This window comes from Mustelus asterias, chromosome 20, assembly GCF_964213995.1.
Source record: "Mustelus asterias chromosome 20, sMusAst1.hap1.1, whole genome shotgun sequence".
Lineage (NCBI taxonomy): Eukaryota > Metazoa > Chordata > Chondrichthyes > Carcharhiniformes > Triakidae > Mustelus > Mustelus asterias.
Window position 1 is genome coordinate 75553068 of NC_135820.1, and position 25948 is coordinate 75579015.

The 25948-nt window shown below is 45.6% G+C and overlaps 1 protein-coding gene across 2 annotated transcripts in view; it reads left to right on the forward strand.

Annotated features, from left to right (window-relative positions):
• Positions 1-20931, forward strand: part of LOC144508649 (serine/threonine-protein kinase 3/4) — a 152501-nt gene extending 131570 nt beyond the window's left edge. For both annotated transcript variants that reach the window (XM_078236880.1, XM_078236881.1), the window contains one exon: positions 12902-20931. In XM_078236880.1, coding sequence (XP_078093006.1) covers positions 12902-13060 — 159 coding nt within the window. In that variant the 3' untranslated portion in view covers positions 13061-20931. The remainder of the gene's footprint in view (positions 1-12901) is intronic.
• The last annotated feature ends 5017 nt before the right edge of the window (positions 20932-25948 follow it).

Here is a 25948-nt window from a genome sequence, read left to right on the forward strand (position 1 = left end):
AGTCTAGGACTGATCCACGATGTATCACCCAACGTCGTAAGTGTATTACAAGGCTGCCTTTCAAAGCATCAAGATAAATGATATGCATCCAGCCTGCATTTATCCCATAAATAACTCGGAGCACTTGGTTTTGGTTACTTAACAAGGTCTGAATTAAAATTCCCCATAAAAGTCTTGGATAAGGTTAGAGGATGCAGTGAATCCTCCTGGGTGACTGGACGCTGGCAGACGTAAGGAGTATTGAGGAATTGATCCACATCAAGGTAGGGAAAGGGAATGAGAGCAATTAGATTGGTGACTTGGACAGCCTTCAAAAGGAAATGAGATTTGCATCGATACACTGACAGCGGTTACATTTTAAATCCTTCAAGGCCGCTTTGATAAGGAAGGCTTTTGTGTTGGGATCATGCTGTTCGGATGTCTAGAAGTCAAACTTAAGAAGTACTGGCATGTTTTAACTAAACCGGAATGCCATAATGAAGCTTATTTAATTTCTTCTTAAATGGTTTGACAGTGAACTTTTAGCTACATTTGTAAACTTGTACTCATCCAAAGTTCTGCCGTGTCCCATTCGTCGCGATTTTAAATTCTGATCCTTGTTTGCAAATCCCTTTATCTCCTCACCCCTCCCTATCCCTCTGACCTCTTCCATCCCGACCATCCTCTCTCTAAGACCTCTGCCCTCTTCCGATTCTGCATTCTTGCTCACCCCATTATCACCGCACCACCATTGGCAGTGGTACCTTTAGATGTCCAGATTCTAAACTATAGAATTCTCGCCAACTCTTTTTCTTTTAAGCTGCTCCTTAAGACATACCTCTTTGACCAAGCTTTTGGCCGTCTAATGTGGCTCGAGCTCAAATGTTGTTTGATAGTTTCAACTAATACTGTACTTTTGAAGCATAGTTACTGTTTTATCGACGTTTACAGCTCAGAAGGAGCGCATTCAGCCCATCATGTCCATGCTGGTCAACAAAGATCTGACTATACTAATCCCGTTTTCTAGTGCTTTGCCCAGAGCCCTGGAGGTTATGGCAGCACAAGTGAATATCTAAAAAAAACTTGTTAATTGTTACATTTTAATATAGGAAACATAGAGGCTACTTTATGCAGAGTAAATTCCCACAAGTCAAATGTTTCAATGAGATTGGTTGGGGGATAAGGATTGGCCAAGACAGCAGGGAGAATGCTCCTGATCTTATTTGAATAGTGCCATGGGAGATTTTACATCTGAGAGGGGAGACAGGGATTAATATCTCATCCACAAAGGCATTTAGGGTGGCGATGGTCTGGTGGTATTATCGCTAGACTATTAATCCAGAAACTCAGCTAATATTCTGGGGACCTGGGTCACAAGTAGGCTTACATTAACACTGCAATGAAGGTACTGTGAAAATTCCCTAGTCACCACACCCCAGCACCTGTTCGGGTACATTGAGAGAGAATTTAGCATGGACAATGCACCTAACCAGCACATCGTTCAGCTTGTGGGAGGAAACCGAAGCACCTGGAGGAAACCTACATAGACACGGAGAGCTGGTGGAATTTGAATTCAATAAAAAATATCTGGAATTAAGAATCTACTAATGACCATGAAACCATTGAAGATTGTCGGAAAAACCCATCTGGTTCACTAATGTCCTTCAGGGAAGGAAACCTGCTGTCCTTACCTGGTCTGGCCTACATGTGACTCCAGAACCACAGCAATGTGGTTGACTCTCAACTGCCCTCCAAGGGCAACTAGGGATGGGCAATGAATGCTGGCCCAGCCAGCGACGCTCATGTCCCGCGAATGAATAAAATAAAATTCCACACACACTACTGAGCTGGGGTACAGACCAGAAAACCACAGGTTTGCTCCTGGTCTTTGCTGTGTTAACTAGTGTCATGATGTGGAGATGCCGGCGTTGGACTGGGGTAAACACAGTAAGAAGTTTAACAACACCAGGTTAAAGTCCAACAGGTTTATTTGGTAGCAAAAGCCACACAAGCTTTCGGAGCTCTGAGCCCCTTCTTCAGGTGAGTGAAGAAGGGGCTTAGAGCCCCTCACCTGAAGAAGGGGCTTAGAGCTCCGAAAGCTTGTGTGGCTTTTGCTACCAAATAAACCTGTTGGACTTTAACCTGGTGTTGTTAAACTTCTTACTGTGTTAACTAGTGTCTATCAGGGTAGCAGTTTTGGCGCTTTGGTATCCAAAACCCTTGCTGGGAGACTCCAGGAGGGCAGTTGGCTCAGTACGCTAGCTCAAATCAACGCCGCTAGTAAAGGAATTGGAAAAACATAACATATATGTTTTAAACACCGTCTTCAATGAATAAGCAAAGAGGTTAGCTAGGAAGAATAATCTTATAGTTTAAAGGATGATTGATGTAAATGTTGTCAAAGGTTCCCTTATTACACACAGAAAGTACTGGTGCCCGGGTCTGTCGGTTTTCTAAGTGCGCTAAGTTTGACCTTTTCGAGTACGCCTTACTTGTAAAGGTTATTCCATGTTTATAGCGGCAGGGCAAAAATTAACTGAATCATGTGTCAGACACTCTGCCGTTTGGGAAATCTGATCCATTTGCAATAGATGGCAGATCTTTTCACGGATCTCAGAACAATGATCGACCCAATCACCCATAGACATCAAATAAACACTGCAGGTTTCAGCTTGTGAGAGTTTTATGCAGGGAACAACGACGATCATTCTGAGCTATCTCTGGTGGAACAGATTAGTGCAAGTGTTTTGGGCTAAGTGTTTGCCAAACGGGGAGGGATTTTTGATGGGAGAGTCACAACAGTGTGTTCTTTTGGCAATGGCCTCCCAACGATGCAGTGTTTTGGAAAAAGTTGATTGCCCCCTGGAAATGTAGTGCTTTTTAAGGCGTCAGGAAGCTTAATCGACTACATAGTTCAGCGTGTATGTGAGAGAGTAAGAAATTTATTGGAATCAGGAAGAGAGAGCAAGGACAAGGTGAGAGGGGAGAGATACAAAAGGGTCCAGAGGGGCATTTTCTTCACACAGAGGGTGGTGAGTGTCTGGAACAAGCTGCCAGAGGTAGTAATGGAGGCGGGTATAATTTTGTCTTTTAAAAAGCATTTAGACAGTTACATGGGTAAGATGGGTATAGAGGGCTATGGGCCAAATGCGGGCGATTGAGACTCGCTTCGGGGTTTTTAAAAAAAGGGCGGCATGGACAAGTTGGGCCGAAGGGCCTGTTTCCATGCTGTAAACCTCTATGACTCTAAGACTCTATAAAAATTGCATCCTCACAAGAAAGGTTCTAATGACTAAATATCCTGCCAAGACATCAAGCCTATCATGTTCAAACCATGGTTAGAAGACACTTGGAATACTCTGCATATCTCTGCTCCCCAAATTATAAAACAATATATGAGAAAGGGAAGTGCAAACTCTGCCACATTTGGGGCAGATGGCACATGAAGGATTGGGTAGATGGTTTGTTTGGAGAGTTCTGCACTTCCTCCGATGCCTGGACATCACAAATACACTTTTCTGACAAAGTCTCTCGATGTGTCTGGTGCTGTTCCCAGTCCCAGGAATGAGGAAATGAACAAAGGACTTGAACTCTCGGGAGGATGAAGCAGGGAATCAGAAAATCTGTCCACCCCGATTTGCAGTGTGCATGTTTGTGTGCTGGCGGAGTGGGATACTTCACAGGTTCAAATGATGCTGCGCTTTGGTGTGAAGTGACACTGCATAATGATATCAGTAAGAGTCCTCGCAGTTGTATTTGTTGGAGAAGTTATATATTGTATTAAATATTGTATTTTGCAGTACTTGCCCGAGGCCTGACAGTTTGCATTATTGCAGGAATCCCTGGGCTCCAGAGATGATTTCTTTGTGAAGCGCTGGCTACTTGGAAAGAACCATCCATTCTGCTGACATGTTTTAAGGTTTAAATATGCAATTTAAAATCCAAACACTCAGACCAGCCTCAGAATGAACTGATTCCTGATTTCATGCTCTATATATTGGGAAGCTCTGAATAAGAACTTGAGAAAATTGACTGAGTTGAATGTTAATTAGTATTGTTTAAAGAAACTCAAGTGATCAGCCACAGCAGGAATCTCATTTTTGCAGGATTGATTCATCCCAATCAGACAAATTGGGGGGAATTTGCCCAAAGAATTTCTAAGTGTCATAACGGTGAGAATAATGGAGTGATCCGTGGCGGTCTCAGGTGTGCTCTGCACCGCAATCCTCCCACATTCAGTCACTTTTTTGGTGAGTTGGAAGCTTCACCCCGATCCTGGGGGAGGGGCGGGGCCGGTGAGCCCGGCTTCTGAGCACTCGGTTTCGCAATGGCGCACCGATCTGAGTGCACTCAGACCTTCTCCCTCCCCCCTCAGCACTACCGCTGACACACTGGCAGTGCCCGACTGACACACTGGCAGTGCCCGACTGACACACTGGCAGTGCCTGACTGGCGCACTGGCAGTGCCCGACTGGCGCACTGGCAGTGCCCGACTGGCGCACTGGCAGTGCCCGACTGGCGCACTGGCAGTGCCCGACTGGCGCACTGGCAGTGCCCGACTGGTGCACTGGCAGTGCCCGACTGGCGCACTGGCAGTGCCCGACTGGCACACTGGCAGTGCCCGACTGGCACACTGGCAGTGCCCGACTGGCACACTGGCAGTGCCCGACTGGCACACTGGCAGTGCCCGACTGGCACACTGGCAGTGCCCGACTGGCACACTGGCAGTGCCCGACTGGCACACTGGCAGTGCCTGACTGACACACTGGCAGTGCCTGATTGGCACACTGGCAGTGCCCGACTGACACCGGCAGTGTCCGACTGGCACACTGGCAGTGCCCGACTAGCACACTGGCAGTGCCCGACTGGCACTGGCCGTGCCCGACTGGCACACTGGCCGTGCCCGACTGGCACACTGGCAGTGCCTGACTGGCATACTGGCAGTGCCCGACTGACACTGGCAGTGTCCGACTGGCACACTGGCAGTGTCCGACTGGCATTGCTGAGGTGTCCGGTGGCCACTGCCAGGCACAGCCTGTGTGTCAGATGTGCCCCGCCAGTGGGCACTGCCTGATGCACACACCCGGCCATGCCCCCCGACCACCTGGAAGCTTCACTAGCCTCCAAGTCCCCCACCCCAGCATGTTTATAGCGCCAGTTCTCCACCAGTGGAGCTGTGCATATTTAAATGCTGCTTTAAATATGCCTATCGGTCTCGCAGCCTGCACCACGCTGCACTGAATGCAGTAGTGGAAACAGACTCAAAAGGGAATTGGATAAATGCTTGAAGGGATGGAAGTTCCAGGGCTCTGGGTAAAGAATAGGTTATTGGATTAGAATGATTCTACGCAGCACCTTGCGTGTCTTCACAATATCCCAGACATTTTACAACCAATTCATTACTTTTTGAAGGTAGTCACTCTTGGAACACAGGCAAATGTGACATCCAATTTACACACAGCAGGAACCCACAAACGGCAGTGAAATGAAGGGTGGTTGAGGAACGATGGCTGTCCAGGGAATGCAATGGGAACCAACACGGTTCTGCGCAGATTCTTTCACAAGCAGCTGAGCAGGTAGATCGGAGTCTAGATTTAGTGTCTCATCGAAAAGATGGTGCAGTACCTCCTCAGAGCCACACTGTAGGGTCAGCCTGGTATATGTGCTCAAGTCTCTGATTCAGAAAGCCAAGTGTGATGCTCAATCTGTGCCAAGTTATCTGATCTTAGCTCCAGCAAGCATCAGCACTCCTAGGCTGCTGGGTATGGGGGGCTGGGGAGGGTGGGAGTGGGGGGGTTAGAGACAATGATTCTTCACTTTATCACCGTATAGCAATCTCTATGTGTACTCATATGCGAATGGGCTGCTGGCACTCACCATGTGAAGCTGCCACGCATGAAGGATGGCATTTGAGGTACAGGGAGGGACTGCCATCACAAATGGAACTTGAATTCCAGCAAGAGTCAGCAGAAGGGCAAGAGCAAATGGTGGTTGTCGGCTCTGTGATTGTCCAGGAGTCTCTGGAAACGTTCCCCTCCTGGGCTTTGCAACGAGCAACACCCAGGAGAAGAATTATAGGGACATGAATAACAAATTGGATGCGTTGTGCTGTTTTTTGTTTCCATTTTTTTTGAACACTTCAGTTAATAGGTCACAAAAAATCTTGCAGATGGTTAAAAAACCTGTTGGAGTAAGGCAGTTGGAGGTGATGGGAGGGGGTGTCATGTGTTGAAACCTGTACGAATGGGGTGGCACGGTGGCACAGTGGTTCGCACTGCTGCCTCGCAGCGCCAGAGAACCGGGTTCGATTCCAGCCTTGGGTCACTGTCTGTGTGGAGTCTGCACATTCTCCCCGTGTCTGTGTGAGTTTCCTCCAGGTGCTCCGGCTTCCTCCCACAGTCCAAAGATGTACAGGTTCGGTGGATTGGCCATGTTAACTTGCACCTTCGTGCCCCAAGATGTGCAGATGGATTAGCCATGGGAAATTTGCGGGGTTATGGGGATAGGGCGAGGGAGAGGGCCTGGGTAAGATGCTCCGTCAGAGAGTCGGTGCAGACTCGATGGGCTGAACGGCCTCTTCTGCACTGTAGGGATTCTATGATTCTAGGAATGTACCCAACCAGATTGGGAACCCTGACTTGTGTGGGGATGGGCGGAAAAAAGACTAAACCTGGGAGATAAAGCAATGCCCTATTAAAAGTGAGAGAAAATCGATCACTGTGTCTAACATCAAGGTTGTTTGCATGCTAAAGAGCAATGTGTCATTATAGTGCGGAAAGAGGCCATTCGGCCCATTGCGCCCATGCAGGTGCTCTGTGGAGCAATCCAGTCAGCCCCAACTCCACTCCATCTCCATAGCCCTGCTGATTCACTTTCCATCCAATTTCCTTTTGAAATCAATGAAATATTATAGATTTTTAAAAACACATTAGTCTCAGAGAAAAATAAACCTTTCAGTGTTCAGCAAGCATGTTGTGGTGAAATATTTTAATTCCTTTGTTTGGGAAGCACAGTTTAAAAAGGAAAGCCTGCATCATTGCTGTGCAGGTGTCTATTTCTGCTGATATTACCATCTGTCCTGATTCCAGTGATTGAGCATCACCAATATTCACCCTGCAGCGCCTACCAAACAGAGGAAGCACACTCTGCCTTAAGATGTCCCCCCCCCCCCCCCTCTCTTTCTCTTGTCGCAAGAATAAATCTTTCAACTTTTATTTAAACAGTGAATATCGCAGCCGGGTCTCAAACTGTGGGGAGGGTTGTGGGGGAAGGAGGACGGGAAAAATACTGCAGTGTGTTTCGCTTGCAAAAGCTGAAAGGTCGCCAAACATAGAGTGTTTTGATTTAAGACGAGCCAGAAAGTGGATGTGATTCCCGCACTCCTCCCCTGATCATCTGTCGTCACTCAGCGCATCGTGAAATTCAACATGTAATTGACTGGGTCTCCCGGGGGTTTTACAGGCAGCAAATGCCAACAAAGATCGCTGTGGCTTTTTTGTCAGAAAATTATTGTTTCAGATGAAAAACATCCCGCTGGAGCTTTTAGAACGCAGCCATGTTCAGTAGCGCCAACAAGAAGTTCATTAGAAACCAGCCCCCTGGCAACCGGCGCCAGGCTTTTCCCCAACCCCTTGGTAAATCTAATTTGACACGCAACAGATTCTCTAAAATAAACATGTTGCTGCCCTAGAAGGAGAGGAGATTTAAATTGAGCTACCATGATTCAGTGGAGATCTACCATACCTGGCAATTGGCTGCTTATAGTCCTGCGGCTATCTATTCCCAGGCTGGTGTATATAGTTTGGGTGGAGGGGGCAGGTTTACACTGTGATAGTAGACTTAGGATGGGCTGCATTTCCCTCTGGGGCCGTCTGATGGCCGTCTTGGGGGGGATTAATTTAGCGTTCTCCAATCCTGCAATAACCCGGGCCCATTTTCCTGGGTAAGTACCCCTTTAAACAAAATGAAACAAGGATACAGAGTTTATAGAATTATGAGAGGCATGGGTAGAATGGATAGTCATAGAGTCCTTTTTCCCAGGGTAGAAATGTCATTTACTAGGGGGAACATAGGTTTACGGTAAAAGGGGGAAAGTTTAAAAGAGATATGAGAGGCAAGTTATTTTACACAGAGGGTGGTAAGTGCCTGGAATGCGCTGCCACTGGAGGTGGTAGAAGCAGATGCAATAGCAACATTTAAGAGGTATCCTGACAGATACGTGAATAGGCCGGGAGTAGAGGAATCCGGACCACGTAGAGGCAAAAAGTCTTTAGTTTGGAAAGGCGTCATGTGTCAGTGCAGGCTTGATGGGCCGATGGGCCTGCTCCTGTGCTGTACTGTTCTTTGTAAACCTCTGGGACTGGTACTTACCCACCCCACAGGTCGCCGGGAAGGAGTGTGGGCCATGCAGCATGAGAGGAAAACCTAATTAAGGAGGGCAGAAACAGCCTGATTTGTTTTTAACCCAGCAACAATTTGTATTTCTACACCTTTAAATTCACAGCAGCATTATCAAAAGTTAATTTGATACCAAGCAACGTAAGGAGATATTAAGGCAGGTGACCAAAAGTTTGGTCGAGGAAGTAGGCTTTAAAGAGCGTCTTAAAAGAGGAGGGAGAGGCTGAGAGGATTATGGAAGGAATTCCGGAGTTTGCTGAAGGCAGCTGAAGGCACAACGGCCAGTGTACCAAGAAAGAACAGGCCAATTTTGGCTTGGTTGGGAACATATGTGTTGCCCACCATTGAGCTGAAGTTCAGAGAATCCCAAAGGGTTTTAAAACAAAAAGAATTTAGCGCAAGAGGCTGAGGCAGCCAGAGGTGGGATGGGCTGCTGGGCAACCCAGCCCAGGGGACAAGGAGGGCACAAGAGGTGTGCTCGACAGCTTGCATCTACCTGTCACCTAGTGTTGAGGCAGCTGCTCACTGCTCCTGCAGACCCGAGCTAGATCAGCATTTATAGAGGGCAGGTGCATATTATCAGCTGCTAGGTTTGTAAAAGCTCCAAGGTAATGTACCTAAGCAAAAAAATGATGGAGGTGCAAATTAATTATTGAGATGGTTTCCTAGATGTAATTTTCTGTGTTAAGTTCCCGCCCAGCACATGTGTCGATTGAACTTTGGCCAATTTTGGGAAGTGCCAGAAACAATCCTCGAGTTGATTTTCTGAACCATGCAAGGCTAAAAATATTCTGGGAGCGCATTCTAGGCACTTACTACCCTCTGAGTAAAACACTTGCCTCTTATATCTCCCTTAAACTTTCCCCCTTTTACCTTAAACCTATGTCCCCCTAGTAAATGCTGGTGTGAGCACAAAGGTACCACACTGAAGGAACATTTGTCTGTACTGGGTTTCCTTTTTGTGAAAGAGAATGGCCTTTGCGCACTCACCCAGACCAACCTTCCTCTTTGATTTGATTTACTATTGTCGCATGTGTTGGGATGCAGTGAAAAGTATTGTTTCTTGGACTGTGCAGCCAAAACATACCATACATAGAGTACACGGGGGAGAGGCAAAGGAGAGGGTGCAGAATGTAGTGTTACAGTCATAATGAAGCAGGTGTGATGAGTTTATCACCTTCCTTCCCCTGAGTCTGGCTTGCCTTTGGTTTCTTCCGACTGAGATCTGAGCCAAAGCCAGGATTGAGAGCAAAGAAGAGAATGTCCTTGTTCATTTTCTTTTATTATTTTGTGAATGAAAGTGGCTCATTTTAATCATCAAACGTTAATTAAATGCCTTCAAGTGCAGTTAAAAGTAGGGAGAAATCTTGAGTACGACTGCTGTTCCCAACGCAGCTTTCAAAGTGCTGGGAGCCATGTTTTTTTTAATTTCATTTGTCTCGTTCTGGTCCAAGGGGAACACCAATTAGCCCTGCTGATAAGGCAGGAGATTCTAGGAACTAATAGGCACCAGTCGTCCTCTGAAAATCTTCACTGATCATGTCCTTCAGTACAGTCCAGAAGCTGCAAAAGCCATTGTATTACCCAGGAGCCCAAACCTGATGTAAAGAAAGTCTTCTGGCTCTACTATTCACGAATATAGGACTTCAAACCTGCTGAGTAACCAATGCATCAGCAGCGCCTGTTGACACTGCACAACCACTGAGGATTATTTAACGATATTAAAAACAATACTTCATTCATTATTCATTCACACTGCTGCACTATGCTTCCTATGCTCCTGCCCTTCAAGACCTCTTTGAAAGACAGTACGTACAGTTCTACTGCACTTCACACATTGAATCTCAGCAAGTTCCACTTCAAAAGTAAATTGGACGGAAGTGCAGGTTCTCTCTTCCTCATGGCAATGGGAATTGAATCCCAACCAACACAAGCTGCACGTCTTTAAGTGTTCCTTTGCTCCCCCACCCTCCTCGAGAATGAAATATTTAAAACGGAGAGGTTGCAGGACCATGAGCCAATCTAGGTCTGCGAGCACAGAGGTATGATAGGTGAACGGTGAGTCTAGCCTGTGTCAGTGGCCGATGTCCCGCTGGCTACTGAAGAAAAGACAGATCAAGTGAAGGCACAGAAGGGAATTGGAGTAAATTGAAGAAGGTTCTCTATTACCTGTGTGCACAATAAATTTAGCTAGATAGCTGGGATGTAGAGAGAATGGGCTCATTGAATCATACTGCGCAGAAGAGGCCCCATCGAGTCTGCACTGACACATTAGAAACACCTGAGTTTCCACTTAATCCCATCTGTCAGCACTTGGCCCATAGCCTTGAATGTTATGACGTACCAAGTGCTCATCCAGGTACTTTTAAAAGGATGTGAGGCATCCTACCTCCACCACCCTCCCAGGCAGCGCATTCCAGACCACCACCACCCTCAGGGTAAAAATGCTTTTCCTCGCATCCCCCCTAAACTTCCTGCCCCTCACCTTGAACCTATGTCCCCTCAAGACTGACCCTTCAGCTAAGGGAAACAGCTGCTTCCTATCCACTCTGTCCATGCCCCTCATAATCGTGTATACCTCGTTCAGGTCGCCCCTCAGTCTTCTCTGCTCTTTATAATTTAAATGTTCCATCCCAGGCAGCATCCTGGTGAATCTTCTCTGCACCCCCTCCAGTGCAATTACATTGTTCCTATAATGTGGGGACCAAAACTGCGTACTGTACTCCAACTGTGGCCTCACCAAAGTTCTATACAAACTCCAATATGACTTCCCTACTTTTGTAATCTATACCTCGAGTAATAAAAGCAAGTGTCCCATATGCTCTTTTTCACCACCCTGCTAACATGCCCTTCCACCTTCAGAGATCTGTGGACGAATGCTCCCAGGTCCCTTTGTTCCACAGAACTTTCCTAGTGTCCTACCATTCATTGAGTACTTCCTTGTCAAATTACTCCTTCCAAAGTGTATCACCTCACACTTTTCAGGGTGTACTTCCATCTGCCATTTATCTGCCCATTTGACCATCTTGTCTATATCTCCTTGTAGCCCAAGACATTCCGCCTCACTGTTAACCACCTGTCCAATCTTTGTGTCATCTGCAAACTTACTAATCCTACCCCTCACATAGTTATCTATGTCATTTATATAAATGGCAATTAATAGGGGCCCAACAGAGATCCCTCTGGTATGCCACTGGGCACTGGCTTCCAGTCACTAAAGCAGCCTTCTGTCATCCTACAACTGAGCCAATTTTGAATCCACTTTATCAAATTACCCTGTATCCCGTGTGTATTTACCTTCTTTACAAGTCTCCCATGTGGGACCTTGTCAAAGTCTTTGCTGAAATCCATATAAACTACATCGACTGCACTACCCTCACCTACACACCTGGTCACCTTCTGAAAGAACTCAATTAGATTTGTTAGGCATGACATTCCTCAGCAAGAGACATCATCTCAAACACAGAAATCAACAATATATAGGGTAAAAGTGAACCCCAAAATGCAATGTTGCCTTCCAAACAGACTCAATGAAAGGCAGAAAAGAGAATTAGGTGAAGCAGCATTTTTAAGGATTGTATAGAATTTACAACACAGAAACAGTCCATTCAGCCCACCTCTTCCATGCTAGTGTCTTATGCCTCCTTCCACCCTCCTCAATCTACATATCCGTCTATTCCACACTCTCACTATTCTGAGTAAAGGATGTTTCACCTGAATTCCTTTATTGGATCTATTAGTGACTGTAGCATATTTAGGAACAGGAGGAAGCCACTTAGCCATTAAAACATATTCCACCATTTCAGTTGGATCGTGGTTGATCTGTATCTTATCTCCAGCTACGTGCTTTGGTTCTGTAGCCCTTAGATTTCTGTTGGGCAAATGTATTATCGGTCAGTGGTTTGAAATATTCAATGATCCCCCAGCTGTGGTGGAGATTTCCAGATTTCCATTGTCCTTTGTGAGAAGATGTGTTTCATGACGTTACCCATGAAAGTCCAAGTTCTAACTTCAAGGTTGCCCTTCATTGTTTAGGGCACCCACACTAGAGGAGAATGTTTCTCTCCGGGTGGCACGGTGGCACAGTGGTTAGCACTGCTGCCTCACAACGCCAGGGACCTGGGTTCGATTCCCGATTTGGGTCACTGTCTGTGTGGAGTTTGCATGTTCTCCCCGTGTCTGCGTGGGTTTCCTCCGGGTGCTCCGCTTTTCTCCCACAGTCCAAAGATGTGCGGGTTAGGTGGATTGGCCACGCTAAATTGCTCCTTAGTATCAGGGGGACCAGCTAGGGTAAATGCATGGGGTTATGGGGATAGGGCCTGGGTGGGATTGTGGTCGGCCTTGATGGACCGAATGGCCTTTTTCACCACTGTAGGATTCTATGATTCTATCCACTCCATCAATTCCTTTAATCATCTCAAACACGTCAATTAGATCCTTCCCTTATGTATATTCATTTATATTTATTCAGTGAGGCCAGCGAGAATATTAAACTAACATGTCTTTTTTTAAATTGAATTTGCAGTTGAAGAGTTGGACGGTCGAGGAGCTGCAGGGAAGACTCAGCTCGCTGGACCCCACAATGGAGCAGGAGATTGAGGAGATCCGCCAGCGTTACCAGGCTAAGAGGCAGCCAATCCTGGACGCCATTGATGCCAAGAAACGACGGCAACAGAACTTCTGAGACTCCAGGGAGAGTTCTCACCCCCAGGACGATGTGCCGAGTTCATCTTCTTAACGCAGAAAAGTCTGCAAGGAAACGTTATACACACACATTCCTTCACACGCATACACACACACACATACACACACGCACACATTCCCTCTCACACACACATTCCCTCACACACACACATTCCCTCACACACACACATTCCCTCACACACACACACTCACACTCTCACACACACTCTTACACAATCATATACATACACACACACACATACTCACACACATTCCCTCACACACACACACACACATTCCCTCATACAAACACACACGCACGCACACATACACATTCTCTCACTCACGCATGCATTCTATCAGTCCCACACACCCACAGAGACACAGTAACACAGTCTCTCACACCCCCACACAACACGTAGACCTACATTCATACACACAGACTCGTATTTTCACACATACAGGCTCCCAGCAATTCACACATTCACTCACACACACTTACAAACATCACCCAAACACACAAAATGGAAGCTCAGATGCCGCGGACTGTTACGGCAGCTTGCCCCTCTATCTCAGGAGTTATTGGTAAAATCCTACACCAGGATGAACATTATTTTTAGTTTATTTTTTAAAAACTATTTTTCTAGAATACCTTCCAGCGACCATCCTCACTCTGAAAAACCTCCAGCTTTATATTTCACACAGAAGCAGTGAAGTTCTCAGATTGCTGGCGTTGCAGTGCTCAATAAAGCTGTATTTCAAAGCCTCAGGGTAAGCTTCCCACCCCTGCTCTCTTGCAAACACCTAAAGAAAGCCCGGCTTTGTACAATAGGCGGGACTGCTAAATCTGGGACGTGGAATGGAATAATGAGTGAGGAATCCCTGAAGGAGAGGCCAGCTTACTCACCAGGAAACTCTGTTTCTCCCCCAACCTCTCCTCTCACACCGTGTCAGTGCCCTCAGTGGCCTGCGAAATAACGTTACATAAAACAGCCACTCCCAGGGGCGGCTTTTTTTAACACCTCCACCCCTTAATTTTGGTTACAGTCATGAGTAAAGGTAACAAGTCTCCAATCATTTGCTTTGCCCAAGTACGTTTGGATGGTTGGAGCTTGCATTTATTTGCGTCTTTTATACTCTTGGGATGTCCCAAGGTTTTACAGCCAATGAAGTATTTTTGAGTGTAGTCAGGGTTGCAGAGTAGGAAAGGTGGGAGCCAATTAGTGCACAGCAAGCAGCAAGGAAATGTTGACCAGGCCACTTTCCCTTCTCCTTCTAAATAACGCCATGAGATCTTTTTCAGCTAACCCAGAGAACAGACACCATCCTCGGTTTAACATGAAAGCAAATTACTGCAGATGCTGGAATCCGAAACTAAAACAGAAAATGTTGGAAAATCCCAGCAGCTCTGACAGCATCTGTGGAGAGAGAATAGAGCCAACGTTTCGAGTCAGAGCTCTGACGAAGGGTCATCCAGACTCGAAACGTTGGCTCCGTTCTCTCTCCACAGATGCTGTCAGACCTGCTGGGATTTTCGAGCATTTTCTGTCCTCTGTATAACATCTCATTCAAAAGACTGCCCCTCTGACAGTGCAGCCGTCCCTCAGCACTGCACATGAAGCATCAGCCATATCCCTGGAGAACGACTGGAAGCCAGCATCTGATTTAAAGAAAGACGAGAGTGCTACCAACTGAGTCACAGCTGACATTTTACACTCCCGGCATAACGGGAGTGACAGCCTCTTCACGTTAACCCTTCGAGCACTGAGTAATTATTTGCATCTTGAGATGTGTCCACACCTCTTTGTGTATTAGAGCAATTGTCATCACCTTTGATAGTGACACCAGCAAATAAAAGTGCCATTCCTCATAAAATAGAGTTAAGGTACCAGTGTTAGCCACAAGTTGTCAGTAATAACTCCTCCCGTAGCACACGCTTCCATTCAGTCAACATGACTGTTGTATTTGAGTTGATACTTCCACATTCCCAGCCTCTGGCCCTTCAGTTCTATAACAGTCCAAACAAAGAGAGACACAAACACAAAGTGCTGAATGTTGAAATTTAACATGGGTAAATCAGCCTAACCTGCACCCCAAAGATCTGCAGGTTAGGTTGGTTGGCAATGCTAAATTGCCCCTTAGTGTCGGGGGGATTAGCAGGGTAAATATGGGGGCTACGGGAATAGGGTCTGGTTGGAATTGTTGTCCGTGCAGACTCGATGGGCCGAATGGCCTTTTTCTGCATTGTAGGGATTCTATGATTCACAGAAGATTGAAGATTAAAGTTAGTGTTTAGTACGGAACCCACCAGCAAACTACACGCTAGCTTCAACCGATCTTTCTCTTTCAGTCACTAAGTGTTTCTAGTAAATGTTATTAAAATCAGATTATCATCATCATCAGATTTCCTTTTTACTGCGGGCACTTTGCTCATAATTGGTTACTGATCTAGTCACGGTGGCACAGTGGGTTAGCACTGCTGCCTCACAGCACCAGGGACCCGGGTTCGATTCCCGGCTTGGGTCACTGTCTGTGCGGAGTCTGCACGTTCTCCCCGTGTCTGCATGGGTTTCCTCCGGGTGCTCCGGTTTCCTCCCACAGTCCGAAAGACGTGCTGGTTGGGTACATTGGCCATGCTAAATTCTTCCTCAGTGTACCCGAACAGGCGCCAGAGTGTGGTGACTAGGGGATTTTCACAGTAACTTCATTGCAGTGTTAATGTAAGCCTACTTGTGACGCTAATAAATAAACTTTTAAAACTAGTTAGTGGAGTGGAATTTTCCCAGGCATTTAGCTTGATTGTAGAAATTCACGGATAAATTAATCTTTTTGATATTCGAAGAAAAGCAAACAAGTCTCCAAATTCAAATTAAAAGTTAATCATTTTTAACCAATGTAAATGTGATTTACTTGCCTGAGAAATTTTATCAAGCCCCATTTATATTTCAGCCTGACCTTACAGGATGGGATGATGTCAGGAAAAATTCTAAGAGAATTTGGAGCACTGTTGTAGCGCTGTATTTAAGGATCTTAAAAAGTAGACTTTCAGAGACAGTATTGAATGAACTGGATAGTGTTATTATTTACGACATGTTAGATAAGTACTTACCATTAAACCATGGAATCTAGAAACCTAATCCAAGAGTCAGTGTTTTACAGGACAGTCAGCTGGCTCACTGTGCCTGTGTTTTTGTCCCTCAGCCTTATTCAAGCCAATGCTTCTTGCATTGTCTATCCTGTGATATTGCTCCGATCCATGCATTAGCAAAGACAAAGGCTCTCATCTCAAATGCTCATCTCCAGGTTTTTATTGGAGCTCGCATCCCTGCTCCCAGTCCCCACCCAATGAATGCAGCTGGTTGTAGCGTACTCCCTATGAACCAATAGGATCTTTGGCCCCTAAAGACGCTATTCAAATTCAGGATGATGCTACTGTATCGCCTGTCGAGCCGCGCTGCCTTTGAGTCCTGAATATTGCTCAGTTGGAATGATGTGACAGAGGATCGTACAAGCCCAGCCAGGGGCCATTTAGATCATAACGTCTGCCTCAGCATTCAACTATATCCTGTCTGACCTTAACTCACCTACCCTTAATACCTATACCAAACCAAAATCTGTCAATCTCAGTGCTGACATTTTCCAATGAACCCCCCACACCCTCGACAGCTTCTTGGGAAAGTTGTGCCAGGTTTCCGCTCCCCTTTGTGTGAAGATGTGCTTCCTGACAACACCTTGGAATGGCCTGACTTTAGTTCATGCCCCCTTGTTCTGGACTTTCCCATCAGAGGGGATGGCTTCACCCCCTCCCCCCGCTACCCAATTGAATCCTTTATTCACCACAATTGGATCACTCAACTAACTGCACCTTGCTGCTTTCCAAGTTCTTTTATTAGTCACAAGTGAGGCTTACATTAACACTGCAATGAAGTCACTGTGAAATTCCCCTAGTTCCCACACTCCAGCGCCTGTTGATGTCAATGCACCTAACCAGCACGTCTTTTGGACTGTGGTAGGAAACCAGAGCACCCGGAGGAAACCCACGCAGACACGGGGAGAATGTGCAGATTCCGCACAGTGACCCAAGCTGGGAATTGAACCCAGGTCCCTGGCGCTGTGAGGCAGCAGTGCTAACCACTGTGCCACCTCTTGAGTAGGGAGAAAATAGGTTGTGACTATTTTTCAGACAAGTGAGAGAAATAGTTGTAGCATCTCCGAGTTTATTGGATGTTCTACCGGTGTGCCTTTCACCCCCCCCCCCCCCCTCCCTGGCCACCCCTCTTTTGAAACTCACCCTGGAACACCCTGTGTGTTAACGCCTATTGAATTGCACCTAAGGTGAGTTTTCCCCGGCTGTGATGGGCAGCGTCGTCCTTGTACTTGCAGCAGGGAGGAGTCCTTCCAGCTTCTACAGGGTTGACAGGGATGATGGGGTTCAGGATTTGAATCACAAACCATTCTGTTTATAGAATTCTTCCCCCTCAATTCTGGAAATCCATTTTCATCGTATTATTGGCGATGCACCAACTGTTTACCCAATAGCTTTCCAGCATTTAAAATATTCAATTTTTTAACCCAGGCCCAGATTTGATTCCAAGATCGATGATTAATGCAGGAAAATTGAATTTGCTGCACTTTTAAGTGAATATTACCTCTTTTAGTCAGATGTGCCAGGGTGATCCATGCAATATATCAAACAAACAGAAGCAATATCTCTTTTCAAAGATGGAGTAGACCTTGAGATGTATCTCTCCGGCTTATTGAGTCGGACTGAGTGAATACAAATCTCATCCCGCGCCCTCTCTCCCAAAGCTTTCAGAGCCAGAGTAGAGTGGCTTTCGGAAAGGAATTGGTAAGTGGAGTTGGAAGCAGACTTTCCCAGTGCGAGTCATATGAGCAAGAATGACATTTTGCTTATGTCAAGTTTGTTGACCAGTGTCATATAAGTGGGAAATGGCAGAAGTGTGGTGGATTCTGTTGTCCAATTAAAGCTTTACTATTTGGTTATAGAAGCATTATAGCACAGAAGGAAGCCATTCAGCTTGTCGAGTATTCAATCCCATTCCTCCCTCCTCTAACCCCTATAGCTCAGCAAGTTTGCCTCCCTCAAGTGCCCACCCAGTTTTCTTTTGAAATCATTCATTGGCCGGAATTCCACCACCTCACTCGCTCGCCACAGAATCAGAGCGGGCGAGGGTCCAACAACGGAAATCTCCGTTGACCTCGGAGGGGAATTTCTGGTCTTGCCCGAGTGAGGCTGTAAAACCCGCCCATTACGTCTCTTTCCACCGCCCTTGCCCACAGCGAGCTCCAGGTCATTATCATTCACTGTGTAAAAAGAAAAGTTCTTCCTCACGTGCATCCCTCTACATCTCACGCCCAAAACCTTACATCTATGTTGCCTAGTCATTATGGCGTTGGCTACTGGGAACTGCCTTTCTTTGTAACCCTTATCTGAACCTGTCATTGTCATCTTGACCTCAATCAAATCTCCCCTCAATCTCCTTTGTTCCAATGGAAGCAATCCCAGCTTTTCCAATCTAACCTCGTAGCTAAAATCCCTTGAACCGTCCTGGTAAACCCCTGTACAGCTTCTCAATTTCAACTCGGGCTGAAGGCAGCTGGCCTGCTTTGAACTGAACTCGAGTTCCGGATAGTTCAGTATTGCTCAATGTGCTAAAAATTGATCTGATAATTTGAATTAAATAGTGCAACTAGCGCATCAAAGGTTGGAATTTTTTGCTGAGAAAGCTTTTGAAGGGCTAAATGAACTTAAACCAAGAGGAGGAAGGTGTATGGCTACCATTTCTAGAGAGGTTCGCTGCTTTGTAGACACATGGCATAAGTTTGTAGATCAATAGATGATTCCTCTCTCGCCATCAGACTCACGTTTCCCCTCTGTTGTTAGTGATGTGCCTTCTCGCTTTGCCCTTAAATTGCAATTTGCAGCCTCTTGTCCCTCCCTACATCTTTACCATTGTTTAACTCAAGGTTCACTGCATTATGTCTCATGTTTACTTGCTTATTCTTGTGGGTTCACAAAACTGGAACTCGACTCTTCCTACCTCCTACATGCTTTCACAAACCTAAGCTTTGCCTCAAGCTACCGCAGAGTAATTAAAGCCACCCCAGCTTCAAAGGTTTTTCACTGTGGATCTGACCGAACCGTGGCTAAAATGGATTATCTAGTCCAGAAAACCAAAACACTGCAGATGCTGGAAGCCTGAATTAAGAACAGAAAATGCTCGAAATCCTCAGCAGATCAGGGAACACCCGCAGAGAGAGAGAGAGAGACAGATAGCATTTCAGGCCTATGAATTTACATCAGAATATTCTATAGTCAATGTATCTTCTTGAAACCATATGGCTATTTCTTCGTCATCACTGAACTGGAACCCTGAAAACGTGCACTGAACAGCACTGTGGGAGCAGCTTCACCACACAGACTGCAACAGCTCGAGGAAGCGCCTAATCTTTTCCTTCCCCAAGGAAATTAGGGATGGGCAATAAGTTCAATTCAGCTCCAGGGTGGAGAGTTTCTGGTCTGCAGTTAATTTTATGCAGATCATCACTTGGCTCAGTTGGAACCATCAGGATAACTGCTGTCCTTTAGTTGAGTGCAGGTCTATGTGCAATATTAACTTGCATTTCTATAAGCACCTGGGATGTATATTAAACATACCAAGTAGCTTTACTGGAGCATTAAAGAATTTGACACCCAGCCATCTCAGGAGGGATGGGGAAAGGTTTGGTTAATAGGGTTAGATTTTATGGGCTGTCTTTAAAAAAGAAGAGAGGCTTTGTGTGGGAGTTCCAGAGCTTAACAACTGAAGACGTGAGATTGATGCATGCATTCCCATGGGCAGCACGGTGGCACTGCTGCCTCACCAAACGATCCTTCAAGCACCACCTGCCCCACATGGGCGGCACGGTGGCACAGTGGTTAGCGCTGCTGCCTCACAGTGCCAGGGACCCAGGTTCGATTCCTGGTTTGGGTCACTGTGCAGAGTCTGCACGTTTTCCTCATGTCTGCATGGGTTACCTCCGGATGCTCCAGTTTCCTCCCACAGTCTGAAAGACGTGCTGGTTAGGTGCATTGGCCATGCTAAATTCTCCCTCAGTGTACCTGAACAGGCACCGGAGTGTGGCGGCTAGGGGATTTTCACGGTAACTTCACTGCGGTGTTAATGTAAGCCTACTTGTGACACTGATAAATAAAAAACTTAAAACCATTGGTTTGTATGTTGGAGGTGGGGGGCACAGGGGAGGGAGCTTAAAATAACCGAGGGGAAGGTGCAGACTGCCCATGCCAAAAGGCATTTTGCTCTCATTTCAGTGTGTTAGTAGTGACTCATCCTTCTTGTATGTTGTCTACAGCCTAGAAGTATTATACTGTTTATGTCTTTAAAGTGTTATTGAGAAGTGTAAGTATGAACTCACTGCTGTGAAGATGGGATTGGGGGAAGGGGTGGAAGAGAGACTTAAGTTCAAATTTGGACCATTTGAAAACCCAGTTATACAAATCAAGGAGACTTCACTATTTTGTTGTCAATTAAATTGCTGGCACAAAGCTTGTGTTATCGAGTCCTTTTTCTGAAAGCACTGAGGTGGAAAAAAATTAGTATTTTGCCTTTCCAATTTAAAAAAAAACGGAGTTTCTGAAAGATGTATCATCACAGCAGGTTCTGGAACTGAGCTCAAAGCTACAGTTTTTTTTCTGTGTGCATATATTATACAATTTAGATGTGTATGTTTGTGAAGCAAAGTTTGTAAATTTTACTGGTTTTTTTTATTCTGATTTAAAGTTTTGACCATTTTAATCTGTAAACTTTGTCTTACCATATTTGAGATCAATAATGTCAATTAAAGAAAAAAACTTGGAAAATATATTTGGTGTTTCTGTTAAAATAATACAACTTTGCACCACATCTGTGCCCTGACCCGTGTGATATTCAGGCCACAAAAGTCTAAATGCATAAGCTTCTGTCCTTACAAGGATGCGGGTAGTAGGCACATCGGAATAGCACCAACTCCCAATCTCACAACATCTTGACTTAGACATGTATTGGTCATTCCTTCATTGTCTTTGGGTCACCATCATGAGACCCCTACCTGACAACGCCGCAGGCTGTCCCTCCACCACACACACCGCAGCGGTTCAAAAGGGCGACCTGCCACTACCTTCTTAAGAGCAGCAATAATTGCTGACCTTGTCAATGGTGGCTAGATCCATGACTGAACAAAAAAATAAAGCTTGTCCCTCATTCAGGTGACTTCAGTTGAGACATCGCAAGGGTTACCATTCGCATTCCTTTGCTGCAACTGATGAAATACCAGCCACGGGTCATGATTATTTTCGATTGGCCCTGCTGTGCTTGGATGTAACTATTTTAATCCCATTTTCCAGCACTTGGCCCATAGCCTTGTATGCCTTGGCATTGCTAGTGCACAAATAAAGACTTAAAATTGTCACCTGCCACGCAATAATTATCTGCGTTTCTGTACTGGCATTGTTAGGTGAGGTATACCAGGCACTGGGGCAAGATTTAAGATGGGGGCTGGAGCAAAGCGAATATAGTCAAGAACTTTTCAAAATTTTCTGGACCAAACCATCACTGGAGGTAATCGATCATAGAAATCCTACAGTGCAGAAGGAGGCCATTCGGCCCATCGAGTCTGCACCGACAACAATCCCACCCAAGTCCTATTCCCATAACCCCACGTATTTGCCCCATTAATCCATCTAAGCTACGCATCATGGGACACTAAGGGACAATTTAGCATGGTCAATGCACCTAACCCGCACGTCTTTGGACTATGGGAGGAAACCAGAGCACCCGGAGGAAACCCACATAGACACGGGGAGAACGTGCAAACTCCGCACAGACAGTGACCCAAGCCGGGAATGGAAGCTGGGTTCCTGGAGCTGTGAGGCAGCAGTGCAAACCACTGTGCCACCGTGCCACCCAAATACTTTCTTTAAACACAACCACACATGAAGTCTGCACTGCTTGACTCGTCTTACTCATTACTGAACAATTTTCACTGCACTGTCCTAAGGGTGAAACTGGACCTGGTTGCAATGTTGATGCACTGCAGGAATGGCACAGATATTAATGGAGACACTAGCCAGGAACAGGTCTGGTGCTCATTTTTCGATAGCCAACATCCAGCAGTGACTTACTTTGGTTGACGTTTAAAGGTAATGGAGTAAGAGTTTCCATTTTGCGCGCAGTTGGTGACCCAGGCGACTTGTGTCCAACATTGCACTAATTTTGAGAAGTTTTTTTCTCTCCAAGACCATCTGGGACCTATTTGCATGTTATCGAACAAACTCTGCCTTGAATCAATGCAACCGACAGCATTTCAAATATGATTTTTAAAAATTGGCTTTATACTTACGAGTGGTGACTTTGCACTTTGATTAATGCAGCTGAAAATAAGTTTATCACTAAGAGAATTGCAAGGTGGATGGAGTATAAAAGTAGGGAAGTCTTGCTACAGCTGTGCAGAGCATTGGTGAGACTGCACCTACATAGAAAATAGGAGCAGGAGGAGGCTATTCAGCCCTTCAAGCCTGCTCCACCATTATGATCATATCTGATCATCCAACTCAATTGCCCGATCCCGCCTTTCCCTGGAGTACTCCTGCTCACCTGATTTATAGAATCTATTGTGCAGAAGGAGGCCATTCGGCCCATCGAACCTGCACCAACAATAATCCCACCCAGGTCCTGTCCTATCCTCATAACCTCACATATTTACCCTCCCAATCCCCTGACATTAAGGCACAATTTATCATGGCCAGACAACCTAACCCACGCATCTTTGGACTGTGGGAGGAAACTGGAGCATCCAGAGGAAAACCATGCAGATATGGGGGAGAACGTGCAAACTCTGCATAGACAGTGACCCAACCCGGGTCCCTGGCACTATGAAGCAGCAGTGCTAACCACTGTGCCACCGTGCCGTCCCAAGTAAATGGCGAGATATACTTGCACTGGAGACAGTTCAGAGAAGGTTCACTATTGATTTGGGGATGGATTGGTTGTCTTATGAGGAAAGGTTGATCTTATACTCTTTGGAGTTTAGAAGAATGAGAGGTGATCTGATTGAAACATATACGATTCTGAGGGGACTTGACAGGATAAATACTGAGAGGGTGTTTCCCCTCATGGGGGAGTCTAGAACTGGAAGACAGTTTCAAAATAAGGGGGTCTCCCAGTTAAGATGGAAATGAGGAGAAATTTCTTCTCACAAAGTGTTGTTTGCCTTTGGAATTCTCCACTCTAGGGAGCGGTGGAGAATATATTCAAGGCTGAGTTAGACAGATTGTTGATTGACAATGGAATCATTGGAGACAGGCAGGAAAGTGGAGTTACGGTCATAGTCAGATCAGCCATAGCCTTACTGAATGGTGAAGCAGCCTCAATGGGCTCAAATGGCTTACTCCTGCTCTTATTTCTTAGGTTCTAGTCATCAACCTGGATTTTCTCCCTGTGATCTGATGCGCAGAGTTGGGACATTTCCCAGCTCTGTCCTGACCTAGGAAAACAACGCCCCTAAGGTCAGATTTTCATTGCAGGGAGGCGTGCTGGATTACAAGTTGGGCCCACCTCACCCAGGACGATGTCGGAGGCTGCTGGGTGCAGAGTGGGCCGGTCAGAAGGCCTGCCTTGTGCCCCGGCACTTCGCTGATGTTGCTTAAAAAATGAAAACAAAATCAGCCTAAACCCCTCATGCACTCCCATGCCACCTTATGCCCCTCCACCCACTCCCATGGTCCTCACCTTCAATGTGAACCCATACTCCTCCTACCCTTCCTCCCATGATCCCTCATTTTCCTTATGCGAATCTCCCCACTCATTCCCATGGCTCTTTATAGTCCCAAGTCAACTTAGTGCCAACTCATGCCAATCCATTCCCCCCCCCACTTACTACTCTTGCCCCTCTCCACACATTTCACCTAGTATCCACCATTGGCTCAGGAGCCAAGCTGACATAAATTAAAGTTGTATCTATTGATAATGTTATATATATAATATATATAAATTGATTAAAAAATCATTCAAAACATGGAAATTTCTTCAATTAATCTCTTTCTATTTCTATTCTATAATCACTTGGAGCTGAGTATCAAACTTCTCACTTAATAGGCACCCCACTCTGATATTATTAGGTTATAAAATGATTCACACATTATGAGTCCTATAATGATTGTCTTTTAGGTTTATATCAACATACAGAGTGAAATAACAATCACTGATTTTTTTTAAACTCCACACATTTTAACTCCAGCAAAGTTAAAGCTCTTGACAGATTTGACAGGTCCAATGAGCTGAGGTTTTACATTTCCAATTATGTTTGACAGTTCCTTGACAGCTTGACTGTTCTTTGGCAACATTGATGGTTCCAATGAGTTTATACACTTTTTACGCACAATCATGTCCACCTTTAACAACCCAAAAGTGCACCTGACCTCTCCCAAAGGTGTCCTGGGACCTCTGCAAAAAGGTACCCTGTCTATCCAAATCCACAAGGTTTAGATCTGCTCCTACCAGATATAATCTGTGGGTTTCAGACACTTATCTCACCAAGATCACATGGCAGCTGCCTCTGTGAACTATGGATGTGCAATTGAGAACCCGCCCCAACACCACAACCACTCCTTCCCCTCCCCGGATCAGGATGGGATCCAGATTCAGCTCCATCTGCGTGAATACTCAAGCTGCAATGTCCAGTCTACCACATGTAAATTACCAGATTTTAAGTAACTGAAGATTATTTTAAAACATTTGCTGCTAACATTGTTGTTTGTCATCTATATCAATGATCTGGATGATAATGTGGTAAATTGGATCAGCAAATTTGCTGATGATACAAAGATTGGAGGTGTAGTGGACAGTGAGGAAGGTTTTCAAAGCTTGCAGAGGGATTTGGACCAACTAGAAAAATGGGCTGAAAAATGGCAAATGGAATTTAACGTAGACAAGTGTGAGACATTGCACTTTGGAAGGACAAACCAAAGTAGAACGTACAGGGTAAATGGTAGGACTCTGAAGAGTGCAGTTGAACAGAGGGATCTGGGAATAGAGGTACAGAATTCCCTAAAAGTGACGTCACAGGTGGATAGGATTGTAAAGAGTGCCTTTGGTACATTGGCCTTTATAAATCGGAGTACCGAGTATAAAAGTTGGAGTGTTATGGTAAGGTTATATAAGGCATTGGTGAGGCCGAATTTGGAGTATTGTGTACAGTTTTGGTCACCTAGTTACAGGAAGGATGTAAATAAGGTTGAAAGAGTGCAAAGAAGGTTCACAAGGATGTTGCCGGGACTTGAGAAGCTGAGTTACAGAGAGAGATTGAATAGGTTGGGACTTTATTCCCTGGAGCGTAGAAGAATGAGGAGAGATTTGATAGAGGTGTATAAGATTTTGATGGATATAGATAGAGTGAATGCAAGCAGGCTTTTTTCCACTGAGGCTATGGGAGAAAAAAACCAGAGGACATGGGTTAAGGGTGAAAGGAGAAAAGTTTAAAGGGAATATTAGCGGGGGCTTCTTCATGCAGAGAGTGGTGGGAGTGTGGAATGAGCTGCCGGATAAAGTGGTAAATGCAGGGTCACTTTTAACATTTAAGAAAATCTTGGATGGGTTCATGGATGAGAGGGGTGTGGAGGGATATGGTCTAAGTGCAGGTCAGTGGGACTAGGCAAAAAATGGTTCGGCACAGACAAGAAGGGCCAAAAGGCCTGTTTCTGAGCTGTAATTTTCTATGGTTCTATTGCTGGAAAGCGGTCAATTTCTTGGTAAATTACAGAACACTGCATTCAGAAACATTTAAAATGTGGCAATCAGTGACCTTCAGCCTGAAATTTTCAGCTTCATTCAGA